The sequence below is a fragment of the Populus nigra genome, chromosome 15, assembly GCF_951802175.1.
Source record: "Populus nigra chromosome 15, ddPopNigr1.1, whole genome shotgun sequence".
Lineage (NCBI taxonomy): Eukaryota > Viridiplantae > Streptophyta > Magnoliopsida > Malpighiales > Salicaceae > Populus > Populus nigra.
In genome coordinates, this window is record NC_084866.1 from 15,012,676 (window position 1) to 15,025,878 (window position 13,203).

Below are 13,203 nucleotides of genomic sequence, written 5' to 3' on the forward strand. Positions count from 1 at the left end.
AATAAAATAAAAAATTAATAACATGAAAGAATTAAAATTCACTGCAACAAACTTTACAATACAAGGAATCAGAAAAAAACAAAGAGTTAAAAATAGTAGGGGAAACACTTATCTTACATAGTATTTATTTAAACTTGATTGGATTTTACCGATTTTGCACTATTGATGTCAGATTTTACTGTAATATAATACATAAGGGGAGTTATAGTAGTTACACTACTAATATAATTTTGCCAAACGTTCTCCATCCTGTGTTGCAGTTACTCTGCAAATCTGCATGACAGTCAATATCAAGTAAAGAGGAGCAGCAGCAGCGAGTAGAGCAAGAACAGGTAGTTGCTCTCTGGAGGTAGCGGTGGGAGACGACTGATTCGAACGGAAATGGGCTTCGATCGATCTACAGCTTCTTTTAGATTTATTACTATCACCTCCGCCTTTCTGACACTGGTAATTTCTTTTCTTTTCTCCTACGATTCTTAATTTCCATAAGAATTAGGGTTCTAGGAAATTACAGTGATTCATCATAATAACAAAGAGCAATATAATTTTCAATGGCTGCCGAAATTATTGATTGATAAGTATCGTATCATTTTACCAGTTGATAGCAACGGGGTCGTATGGGTCTCCTTCTGGAACTCGCAAAACGGGAAAGTCGTCGTCTTCATCATCATCATCGGTGTTTTCTTTATTCAATCTCAAAGAGAAGAGTAGGTTTTGGAGCGAGTCTGTTATTCACAGCGGTGGTATGTTATGTCTCTGTTTCTTCTTAGCTTCCTTTTTTTTTTTTTTACATTTTCGTTTTGAGATATTAGATATCCAATTAATTAAGGAGTGAGCTGGCTAGCTTAGTTATATCATTTGATTGTTGAAAGCAGATTTTGATGATTTGGAATCTTTAAGCCCTGCCAAAATGGGAGCTCGCAATTTCACCAACGCCGGTAATTCCTCATTCCTCCCTTGCGTCTTATTGATTTTTGTTTATCTAGATGTACTCGTTACTGTAATTTTTACTTAAGCTTGCTAACTAGAGAAGGTCTTTAAATGATTTTCATGCTTTTTATTATGTTTCAGGTAACATTGCAAATTATCTTAAGCTCCAAGAAGTGGATTCGATGTATCTTCCGGTTCCTGTAAATTTCATTTTCATAGGCTTTGAAGGAAAAGGGAACCAAGGTCTATTTGATCTCATTGCCTATCATCTTTTTTTTTTGTTTTTAATTTTTAAGTTAGCGTAATCTATTTTTTTTTGTATTTGTTTTTTTCTTCGCTGGCTTAACACCCTTTTTTTAATATCTTCTTTTATCTGCTTGTCCATGTATAGCTTTCAAGCTTCATTCAGAAGAACTTGAGCGTTGGTTCACAAAAATTGATCACATCTTTGGGCATACACGAGTACCGAAAATCGGAGAAGTTCTCACCCCATTTTACAAAATTCATGTGGACAAAGAGCAACATCATCATCTTCCCTTAGTCAGTCAAATAAATTACAAGTAATGGTTCCTTATAGTGTGCATACTTCTTCCTTTTCGAATATGCTTGGTGATTTAAAGATGCAGTGGCATTATTTGCTCTGAGTAGTTTTGATTTTCTGCTCATGTCATTATAATTAACTTGCTTGTGCAGTTTTTCTGTTCATGCCATTCAGATGGGGGAAAAGGTTACTTCTATCTTTGAGCATGCCATCAATTTTTTGGCTCGTAAGGATGACTTGACTGATAACAGGTGAAATATGTTAAAACTGTAATCACCCCCCTGCTCCCCATTCTGTATGTCCAAAAATTTCAATTTATTTTTTATGCCAAACTTATGTTTAGTTGTAATAAACATGCTAGAACAACTAATAACTATTAGTTGGAACAACTAATAGTTAGGATTATCCAATTTCACCTTACACATGCTGCATGGCCACCATCAGTTGTAATAAACTTGTGATCAACCACTACATTTCTTGTGATAATTGACAATATTTGTAGCAAAACAGACTCAAGATATATATATTTGTTTCTGTGATCATAATGAGGCAATAGAAATGATATCATGTGAACTCCAAGAATATTGTAATCCTTAAATGAAAGTTGATTGTTTCGAGGACAGTGAAGTTGATATATCTGCACATGCTGTTTAGGAAATCTGACAGGTTCAAACTATTTGGAAAACCAGTAAATTGATGTTTTATTATAACATCGTTGCGCACGCGTGCACACACACACACATATATTTATTTATTTTGCGCTTTGGTCTTGCATCTTACACTTTGTTGCACACCTAATTTTCCAATGAGTGAATGAGGCTGGGAGGGCATCCTCCCTCCCAGCCTCAAATATGTGGTGCTGTCATGAATACTAATCTTCTCTGCTTGAGTAGCACACATGGAAGGGGAGAGAGAGATATTATTTTCTTTCTCTAGAGATTCTTTCAGACAGATTATGTTCTTTCTCTGAAGATTCTTTCTGTGGATGTTCACTGAATGTTTGTCTTTCACCATTCCTTTATGCCTGTTTTCCTTCTTTTGCTCTCACTCTCTCTATTTGCTCTCATCCTCTTTTAATTGTGGCTCATCCTTGACAGGGATGACAAGGATGTCCTTTGGCAAGTTGATATGGATGTGATGGATGCTCTTTTCACCAGTCTCGTTGACTACCTTCAACTTGACAATGCATATAACGTTTTCATTTTGAATCCCAAGCATGACTTAAAGAGGGCTAGATATGGCTACAGGTGTGTATTTTTTAAGGATATCCCTGCTTCCTTTGATCATTTTGTGCACAAGATTAGAACATAATAACACTACAATATGATACACCCTTGAACATGAGCTACAACAAATGGCTGGTTTGGATAAAATCTATAGACTTTTATTTTTCTTTTTGAACCTCTGGAATTATCTAACTGTTCTTTTCAATACATCTTATATATTTTTTTTTGGATTGAGACTGATTATGTGACATATGCTGTGTTTTATAATTTATTTTGAAATGGCAGGAGAGGTTTGTCAGAGTCAGAAATAACATTTCTTAAAGAGGTATTCTTTTAGCTTCTTCTTTCTTTATGTACCTGTTGGCATTCTTCAAGCATGATAATTAGATGGACATTCTGTTATGATATACAACAATTTTGGCTACAATGAAAATCCTAGGTAATGTCTTTCATTTTATTAATTCTCAGGTAGGGATTTTTGATATCCTTGTTCCTTCTTGGTGCTAATGTGATATTATAGACCAGCTCCGGATTTATTTATTTATTCATTTGTGTTGTTTAGAATAAGAGCTTGCAAACAAAAATTCTTCAGTCAGGAGGTGTTTCAGAAAGTGTACTTGGTATGAAACTATGGTCTGCTCCATTTCATTTCCTTTTATAACTATTGTGAAGCCTTTTATTTATACTATAATGCTCTCGTCAAATGTAAAATGTTCTGGAAACACTTTGCAGTACTTGATAAGATTAAGAGACCTCTGTATGAAAAGCATCCTATGACCAAGTATGCCTGGACGATGACTGAAGAAACTGATACAGTTAGTACTCCTTATAACTTGAATCATAAAACTGTTCTATTTTATCCCTTAAACAGAAAGAATCCTAAACTGGTTTATCATATTGCAATATGTTGGTGTAAGATATAATAATTATTTCTGTTTTTCAGGTGGAATGGTACAATCTTTGCCTGGATGCGTTGAACAATGCTGAGAAGTTATATCAAGGGAAGGACACTTATGATATCATTCAGAATAAAGTTTTACAAGTATGTTCTCTATCTCTTTCTCTCTTCCCTCTAAATTGTTACAAAATGAGGATTAAAGACATGTCACTTTTATTGAGACTTTTGTTTTCTGTCTATGCCAAGTTATTGAAAGGGAAGAATGAGGATATGGAGCTTTTCTTTGGAAAAGAGTTAAAATCTGGGGACTTCAGTGATTTTTCTGCGGAGTGCCTTACAGATACATGGATTGGAAAGGACAGGTATCAATTTCTTCCTCATCTTCCTCCCCTCCTCTCATTCATACATACATGCTCTGTGGATGCCCAACTAGTGGCATATTTTGCATCAGGTGGGCCTTTATTGATTTAACCGCTGGCCCCTTTTCATGGGGTCCTGCTGTTGGTGGAGAAGGTGTGCGCACAGAGCTTAGTTTGCCAAATGTGCAGAAAACTATTGGTGCAGTAGCAGGTACTGTTGATAGCTATTTCACTTGAAGTCTTTTATTTTATTCTATTTATGTAGTACAGTTTTTCCTTGGATTTGACCATCTCTTAAGTCATGTATTATAAACTTTCTGGTTTTGATGTTGGACTCACCCACTTATTTGGGACTCATGAATGTCTGTGTTGGTTGCTGTGGTAAATACATTGTGGGTTAGGATACTTTGCTTCTTTCATTTCTTTCTTGGGTGCTTTAATTGGGCCTCCTGCAGAACTTTGCATACCCTTTGTGGAATTTGTTTCTTTGATATGTGCTTACCTGCTTGTCATTCTTCATTAAAGCAGTCAAAGTGATTCTTTGACAAATTAGGAACAATGCAACATTATACTCGTTCATAAGTACCATCAATTCTTTGTATTTTGTTTTCATGGAAACTTTGCTTTATTGTTGAATCATGCATCAATCAGCATTCACACCAGTCTTTCTGGCTTTTTGACCAATAATATACTCTTTTTTCTGGAATTCAGAGATTTCAGAAGATGAAGCTGAAGAGCGTTTGCAAGAAGCAATTCAGGAAAAGTTTTCAGTATTTGGTGATGTATGTGCAATTTATGAAACTAATGGTGATTCGTCATTCCAGATCCTCTTTCATATATCTTTTGCTAAACAAAAGTTGCTGCATGATTATACCATGCTGATAAGATTTAAGACCTAATAATATTAATGTATTTCTTACTTCTATGACCAGTGATGGATTCTTTTCTTTTTTTTGAGTCACGATGTAGGCTGGCTTCTGGATAGATATTGAAACTTAGGCTTTTCCTTGGCACCTCCTAGCTCTTAAAGATGCTGTGATATGCATATCCTTAATGGCATAGAACCTTTGCTTTCTGAGAAATAGAAGTTGCCAACTATCCCACTGAGAAAGACTTGCAGCCTTAGAGCGATAGGTGGTGCCACAAATCTAGGGCCCTGAAAGAACTGTCCATTTTGGCTTGATTTAAAATGCTGGTTACCTAGTCTATGGTTTCCAAGATAAGTATTGATGATTTGATTAAAGGATTACAAATCAGAAGTCTGTGTTTTTGCAGCAAGTTGAGTGTCGGATACGCATTTACCTTTTTGAAATTGTTTTCTCCTTGTGGCCTCCTCCAATGTTTTTTTGGCACCAATCTTATCTGTAAAATGGTAAGCTGATGCTAGAAAAATTATTGTAGAGACTGATGCCAGTGTGACTAATGATATCAAAAGCAAAGATGATGTGGCTGTTGCTTGGCCACGCAGTACCTTGATGTCTTTCACTTGCCTCTCCGCAGCAATTGTTTCATAATTAACTATTGTTGAGCCTGGCAACTCTGTAATCTACTTAGTTAAAGACTTTTCCTTGTATGTTAGACTTTAAAATTATCGATTTATTATTTGGCACAGAATTATGGAAGTGCTGCACAATAGCTAGTTATCCTATAATTTAAACAATGAGTGTGTTCAGATATGCATCTATGTGAGGCTGGTTACTAGTCCATGGATTCACTATGTGCTGCCTGCTTGTTGAGTCTAGTGTGCACACTTGTTCCTTTAGCAATTGCTAAAAGTATCAAAATTGCATGTCATTTTGGCAGGGATTGATCCATTAGCGGCATTTTCATTACACAAATATTCCCTTAAGAATCAACTCCACCCCCCCCCCCCCCCCAATGTTCTGTTTGTTCATTGTGAAACTGAAGCATGGACTTGAGAACTACCCTTTTAACATTACAGTTGGCTAGATGATGATACGTGACTGGGTTTTGAGATGAAACTATATGAGTTTGTTAAGCTAGATGAAGCACTGTAAGGTTTTTTAGGTTTCGATTTTTAATTGAGTTTGCTAATCTTACAGAAGGATCATCAGGCCATCGATATTCTTTTGGCTGAGATTGACATTTATGAGCTTTTTGCTTTCAAGCACTGCAAGGGAAGGAGAACTAAGCTAGCTCTATGTGAAGGTAGTTTTCTTTCTTCTTGTTTGTTTAGGCTACAAGGGCCCATTGTTTAGTTCATTTATAGCTGGAAGTTTTTCTTTCTTTCTTTCTTTAATTTGTAATGATTCCTTACTTTTACAGTATCTTGTGTGAATTTTATGTTTTGGTGAATTTATCATAAACTGTCACATTTATGGTTACAGAGCTTGATGAGAGAATGCATGATTTGAAAAATGAGCTTCAGTCTCTCAATGGTGAAGAGAATGATGAAAGTCATAAGAAAAAGGCCATAGAGGCATTAAAACGAATGGAGACTTGGAATCTTTTCAGTGATACCCATGAGGTATACCATTTGGTCATTTGATGAGGATTATTATGCTTTTCTTTTTTTTTCCCTTTTGATTTATTATGCTAAAGGACAGATATTAATTACCCATATAATGAGAGAGAAAAACCGCTGGGTGTTCAGTTGGAAGAATTCATTTTAAGGATTTAAAGAATGAACAAATGATTGTGTGGGTTTATTAGATAGAAGGTTCATGTGAACGATCTTTTAGCTTTTATCCCATTCTATTATTTGTACATAATGGCTCAGTACTTTGTTATGCCTTTGAGTTGGCGACTTATTTTTCCAGCTGGAGTTTCGAAACTACACAGTTGCAAGGGATACTTTTCTTGCACATTTGGGTGCAACCCTTTGGGGGTCTATGAGACACATAATCTCACCTTCACTATCTGATGGAGCATTCCACTATTATGAGAAGATATCCTTTCAGTTGTTTTTTGTCACACATGAGGTATGGTTTGTCTATTATACTCTTGAAGAAGCTCTTCTGAAACTTGCAATTTGTTCTTACCCCTACTTTGTCCACGCAGAAAGTTAGGAATGTTAAACATCTACCTGTTGATCTCAAGGCTCTAAAGAATGGGCTATCCTCCTTGCTGGTATCCTCACAAAAGGCTATGTTCAGTGAGAATCTGTATGTTTTCTCCGTTGTTTTGTTTCTGAAACTTTGTCCCATTAAGTCCCTTGTGCACAAGTCAAGGCTAGATTAAGATCTCTCTGTCTTCTGGCATCATTATCTCTTGTATTATTCATTTAATTCACGCATAATCTTCTTACATCAATAGTTGGTCCCTACTTATATAGACATGGTTAGTTGTGAGAGTTTATATTCCCAGCAAGGCATTTTAGAAACTTACTTTCCACAATAGGGTGCTTTTAATCTTATTTACTAAAATGGGATGTTTTATGCCAAGTACACTCCATCACACATGTATATTGACACCTCAGTTTTTACTTTTCATGAAATTAGTACCTAAAATTCTAGGTAAAGGTGCTGCCACTATCACCTCTTCTTCAAGTCTCATAACCTTCTTTTCTTATCTGTATTTTACTCTACATTGTTTTATCCTTACTTTTCTAAATTAAATACATTTTTTCCATGTAAGTTTTATGGAAACAGAGATCACCATGGATTTGGTCCTTCTAAGCTTACTGAGCATGATTATTTGATGGTATTCTTCTCCATATTCATCTTCTCTCTATTATTGGTGAGCGGATGGATGAATTTCTCAAGAGGAGTTTTAATGTATTAGAATGTTTTCTTACCATAGGCCTTAGACATCCTTGGTATTTAGCTTTAATAATCCTCAAAACCTTTTTTTTGTTGTATTTATTTTAATTTTTTGTTAATGAATTGCACAGTCTCCCTTAAATTTGCCCTTTGTAGTTTCTCTAATTATTGATGAATCATACATGTTATAATGATATCCAAACATTTCATAATTACAAAAAGCCTAGTATTTGGTTAAGAACAATTGGGGTTTGCTTTTAATTTTGTTTTTATTAATAATAATTGGACTCTTGGAATTAGAATTGGAGCAAATTTAATTGAAATGATGGCATGCATGACCTGCAAACAAAATGATGTGAGAGGGAGATAGAAATCATGGCTGCTTCTCTATTTTTCTTTGGTCAATTTTAAATAAAAAGTGACAAAAGTATGCAATGAAGTCTATATGGAATAAAACACCTTTAAGAGAATGCATTGCATAAAGCACCCTATTCTAGTATCGTGTGGAACAAGACTTAAAGGAAGCTTGTTTTGATTAAAAAAGAGAGTCAGGTTTGTCTTCCATTCAACTTGCTTATTTTCCAAGTTGCATGTAGGGTAGTACTTTCAGAGGATCCTGCATTAGCGATGGCCTTTTCAGTGGCTAGGCGAGCAGCAGCTGTCCCATTATTGCTTGTTAATGGAACATATAGGAAAACCACTCGGTCCTATCTTGATTCTTCCATTCTCCAGCATCAGTTGCAGAGACAGCTCCATGACCATGGCTCTCTCAAAGGTCATCTATGAGCTTATATTTCTCATTCTTCTTTACTTTTGACTTGTAATGACAAAAATTTTCCATTACTGACAGCAATGTACTTTTTCTGGGACTCGTATGTTGATGATACCTGTAATGTGTCATTTCTAATCCCCAATGCAAGTGATCCTGTAATATTTGTGCCAGCTTTGTTTAAAACCCTATCCATTTTTGAGCAGTCACCATTTTTAAACCTTGTCCTTTTTGTTCAACCTGGATTCTCTATGTGTGCGAGATCATGTGCATGAGTAGATACCAGTGCATTTGTTAATTAGAAAGTACTATAATTTGGTGGATGCATGTACAATTGATAGATGAAGTATGGGTTTTCACATTTAAGGGGGAGGCTGATGCTATAGTTGATGTAGTAAGATATGCATAGAATGTTGGGCTTCTTTTATGGTCCTCCTCTGTTTTACCTGTACTATTGTGGATAAAGTAAGATGAATTTGTGGGCTACAATCTCTGTTTGTTAGAGAGCTGCCCTTGTGCTCGTTCTGGAAGACAGACCAGTAAGATGATTCTTTTGTAAGTAATACAGGGTAGCTAGATACACATAGTAACCTGAGTCAATTTTCTGTTGCCTTTCAACCCATTAGCTGTGGCCTACCTGTAATTATATTTTATTTTTGTTTCTCATCACTGACATATGCCAAGCTAATGTTTTCAATTTCTTTAAATAACGCAGGAGCACATGCCCATAGTATGTCCACGCTTGAAGTTCCTATCTTTTGGTTCATTTCTGGCGAGCCACTATTAGTTGACAAGCATTATCAGGCAAAGGCTCTTTCTGACATGGTTATTGTGGTCCAGTCAGAACCATCATCATGGGAAAGCCATCTGCAGTGTAATGGGCAATCAGTTTTGTGGGATCTGAGGTTAGAAATACGATCATCACATTTTGTTTTTATAACTGGTTTAATGTCAACCGTTTCTATTTAGTCCAGTAGTTAGATAATTTGTAAATTTGCCATAAGAAGCAGATGTGTGGTATCTGAAGGGGTTGGAGCTCTTGATGCATAGTTTGCGCAATCTCTTATTTCTGGACTTGCTTTTCAGTTCTTGACTTCTTGTCCCTGTTATTGGCTCTTTCCCATCACTCTCATTATGATTTCCTAGCATCTTCTACTTTTGCATAATTTTTCATTTTCATTTGATTAGATTTTCTCTCCTGGGAAACTTCTTTAAACTTGTGGTGCCCATTTGTGCTCCTGCTAGTTAGAATAAATTTTACTTGAACAAAAAAAAAAAAAGAAAACGAAAGAAAGAAAAAGCAATTTAAAAAAAAAATTACCTTAATTATGAAAGTACAAAAGCTTGAAATCTCTATATTAATCCACTTTGGATTCTAATGTATGCTTCTTTTTCTTCTTCTTCTTCTTTTTAAACTGAAATCCATAGTCTTAACTCATATTTATTGCTATATTCTCCCCTTCCCCCATCATCCAGGAGGCCTGTAAAAGCTGCATTGGCCGCTGTCTCTGAACATCTGGCTGGTTTACTTCCCCTCCATCTTGTCTACAGCCATGCCCATGAAACTGCGATTGAGGTACTTTTTACAGTGCAGAGGTTATCAGTCTGCTTAATTCACTGTTCTATGTGATAACATGATAAAATTCCAAAATCGATGTTATGGTGCTACATATGAGGAGATATGTTGTGGTGAACTTTTCAGCAGTTGGTGATAGAATTCTATGAGGTTTAATGTAGCATATCAATTCTTTCCCCCCCCTCAAAGGATAGAGATTTAATGATCTTTTGTCCACTCCTCAAAGGTTTGTGTCCGAGAGACATAAAACTTAACAAATCAGGAAGTTAACATTGGAACTATGTTGATTTCCTATATCTTAAGAGCATTGCATTTCTTGAACACTAATAGGGCAGCATAAGACATGCCAAAGAGGAGTTAAAATTAGTTCACTGCTCTTCAATCATGTACTCCTTTCAAAGTTTTTCTTAGGCTGTATATGCATTATTTAACTATGCACTCACATACTCATTCTTCTATGGCCTTTGAAACACCAATTTAACTGGCCTGGAACTGTCTTAATGATGGTATCTTGCACTTATTTTATCATAATTGCCACAGTGGGAAAATGACCATTAGGACCAAATGGGATTTTGGGAGAGAGAATTTGGAGAAAATCTGATCCTTCAGTGTGTTTGCATGACTTGATTGCTTTGAAAATTTAAACCTGTGTGCTTTAGGTGTAAGCTCCTTTCTCATTTCACCAAATGGTCCTTGTTTCTAATTGTTGAAGTATTGAAATTATTTTATCCAATTAGCGAGTCATGTCTTGTGAATGGTTGAATGCCATCTTCATGTTTTATGTTAGGCATTTTTCTGTAACTTAACTTTCCATGTCGTGTTTTTCTCGCGCGTGCACACACCACATGAAGGTGAACATTACTTGCATGCTTCAGATTCCTTGTCTTTTCCTTGATTGCTGATTCTGTAGATGAGCTTGCATCTCCTCTCACACTAATTGAATAGCAAACATTGGCTACCAATGTGACAGGATTGGGTTTGGTCGGTGGGATGCAATCCTTTTTCAATCACATCTCAAGGCTGGCATGTTTCACAGTTTCAGTCTGATACAATTGCTCGAAGCTACATCATCACAGCGCTTGAACATTCAATACAACTGGTCAATTCAGCCGTTCGCCGTCTACTGATGGAACGCACATGTATCCTTGCCTTGTTTTGTTGCAATTGACTAACCAGAAAGATGCATGTGAATATCCATGTTGTAAGAGCCATGATTCTCATACCATTCTAAAACTTTTGCAAGGTTTTCACCTTTTATTTTCCTAACTTCAATTGGAGTCACTAATCTGGAATCCATTGGTATTCAATCTGTACTTTCATATGGTACCCGCTATAACCACAAGTTATAAAAGTTCCACCTGGATTACAGAATTGGAATGCTCAGGGAATGCTATCAATTAGAAAATTGGCATTCAGAAGACAGTGCTTCTTGTTGCCCTTTGTTTTAATAGAACAAGGTTCTACCTCTCATTTGTCTGGGAGCTGCAACAGAACCTTTTAAGGCTGACACTTCAAAAAATTTCCATAGTTGATTTTTTTTTTTTAAAAAAAAGGAAAGAAAAGAAAAGGAAATATAAAGGAATTCTTGGAAAGATGCATCTGTATTTGTAATTACAGCTGTGATTGTTAATTGTCTTTGGAAAAGTACTTGACAAAAACCAGCTGAGAAGACCTTCAAAATGTTTCAGTCTGAGGAGCGAGAACTTGTGGACAAGTATAATTATGTTGTTAGTCTTTGGAGAAGGGTAAGTATTCTTGTTCCTCTAACATTTCACTGAACTACTACACTATTCAAGTCCATTATATCTGAAGAACCTGCTTGATTTATATGTAATACACTTTGCTTTGTCAGATTTCAACTATCCATGGAGAACTGCGTTACATGGATGCTATGAGACTTCTTTACACCCTAGAGGATGCATCTGAAAGGTTAGGCACTGTTGACCTTTTCTTTCTATTTTCTTTCCTGATTGAATCCAAGCATAAACAAGTGTGGTGCGCTATTGAAACATAAATTTAGCTGGACAGGTTCTGTTGGCTGCCTATCCATTTTGGTTACTGGACACGATTCTGGCTTCACGTGCTTGCTTTTCAATTCTTTAAAAATTTCTTTTCTCAATATGCCTTTTCACAATTGTTTCAGATTTGGAGGTGAATGAAAGCCTTGAGTATATCAAACATCACCTTAGTTATGCCTGTTCTGTTTGTTTCAACATGGTTGGATGGAACTGAGCAAACAACTAATTTTTCTGTGGCTAGTTTATGAACTTAGGAAGCACATTTTTGTTGCAGGTTTGCCAGTCAAGTGAATGCAACTATAGCCATTCTTCACCCAATTCACTGCACGAGAGAGAGAAAAGTACATGTGGTGATTGACATGACAACAGTTCCTGCCTTCTTGGTTGTTCTTGGTGTTCTTTATATAGTTCTAAAGCCTAGACGACCAAAACCCAAGATTAATTAATCTCTCTGGGTGGAAGTCATGGCTGCGAAGCTGTGCGGGATTGATCATGAAGACTTGCAAAGTTACTTTGAGGGGAATGACGATGCAATTTTCTTCCCCATATAGCATTTTCAGTACACACCCTTTTGTTTTCCGTTCGAGGCAGCAAGATTTTATAAGTGAATGAGTGAGGAAATAGGAATGAGATGTAGTGTGAAGTAGCCACCGAGCTAGAATATTGCAATGCGGATGGTTGCTTGAGTCCTGTACAATCATGATATCTCACCCAATAGTGATCTGTCGTTTAGAATTTGGAAGTGTAGGAAAGAAGTTGTAACGTACATTCGAGCTGTACATTAATAATGGACGTAGTGTGCTTATGATGGGCAGTGGAGGACGAGATATGTTTGTGGACGAGGAAGAAAATTGAAGCTCAAAAAACAGAGCACTGAAATTCAATTTGTTGTTTTAATTATTCTAATTTCAGATTGGCATGCTTTTGTTCTTCCTGGTTAATTTCAGACTATGAAGTCTTTTAACTCAATATTGTGTTATTGTTTACACAAAGGAATTAAATAGATGTTTTCACAGGAAAAAAAAAAAAAGAAATTCCACGAAATAATGATTCACTCAACCATTTAGGTCACAAAAAGTATTTTACAGAGGGAATGGAAAATCATATAACTAGGTTGAGGTTGTTATTTCAGTGTCTGTGAGCAAGGACAAAGCTTTATTTATT

General features: G+C 36.0%; 1 protein-coding gene across 1 annotated transcript; it reads left to right on the forward strand.

The window, feature by feature from the left end:
- Nucleotides 1–207: 207 nt before the first annotated feature.
- LOC133674407 (uncharacterized) lies at nucleotides 208–12,945 on the forward strand. Its single transcript, XM_062095493.1, has 25 exons — nucleotides 208–447; nucleotides 599–743; nucleotides 876–938; nucleotides 1,072–1,173; nucleotides 1,322–1,490; nucleotides 1,624–1,722; nucleotides 2,569–2,718; nucleotides 2,983–3,022; nucleotides 3,260–3,317; nucleotides 3,430–3,512; nucleotides 3,641–3,739; nucleotides 3,842–3,957; nucleotides 4,047–4,165; nucleotides 4,666–4,736; nucleotides 6,018–6,123; nucleotides 6,303–6,442; nucleotides 6,735–6,896; nucleotides 6,976–7,079; nucleotides 8,273–8,451; nucleotides 9,161–9,350; nucleotides 9,922–10,021; nucleotides 10,992–11,160; nucleotides 11,684–11,766; nucleotides 11,874–11,950; nucleotides 12,314–12,945. The coding sequence occupies exons 1-25, from the start codon at nucleotides 382–384 to the stop codon at nucleotides 12,483–12,485; spliced, it is 2,862 nt and encodes a 953-aa protein (XP_061951477.1). The 5' UTR covers nucleotides 208–381; the 3' UTR covers nucleotides 12,486–12,945.
- Nucleotides 12,946–13,203: the final 258 nt, after the last annotated feature.

Bases quoted from the DNA above. Each gene is read 5' to 3' on its own strand.
- LOC133674407 (XM_062095493.1), top strand. From the start codon at position 382: ATGGGCTTCGATCGATCTACAGCTTCTTTTAGATTTATTACTATCACC. The intron at 3,740-3,841 runs GTATGTTCTCTA...GTCTATGCCAAG, and splicing joins TTCAGAATAAAGTTTTACAA to TTATTGAAAGGGAAGAATGA. The intron at 11,767-11,873 runs GTAAGTATTCTT...TTGCTTTGTCAG, and splicing joins TTGTTAGTCTTTGGAGAAGG to ATTTCAACTATCCATGGAGA.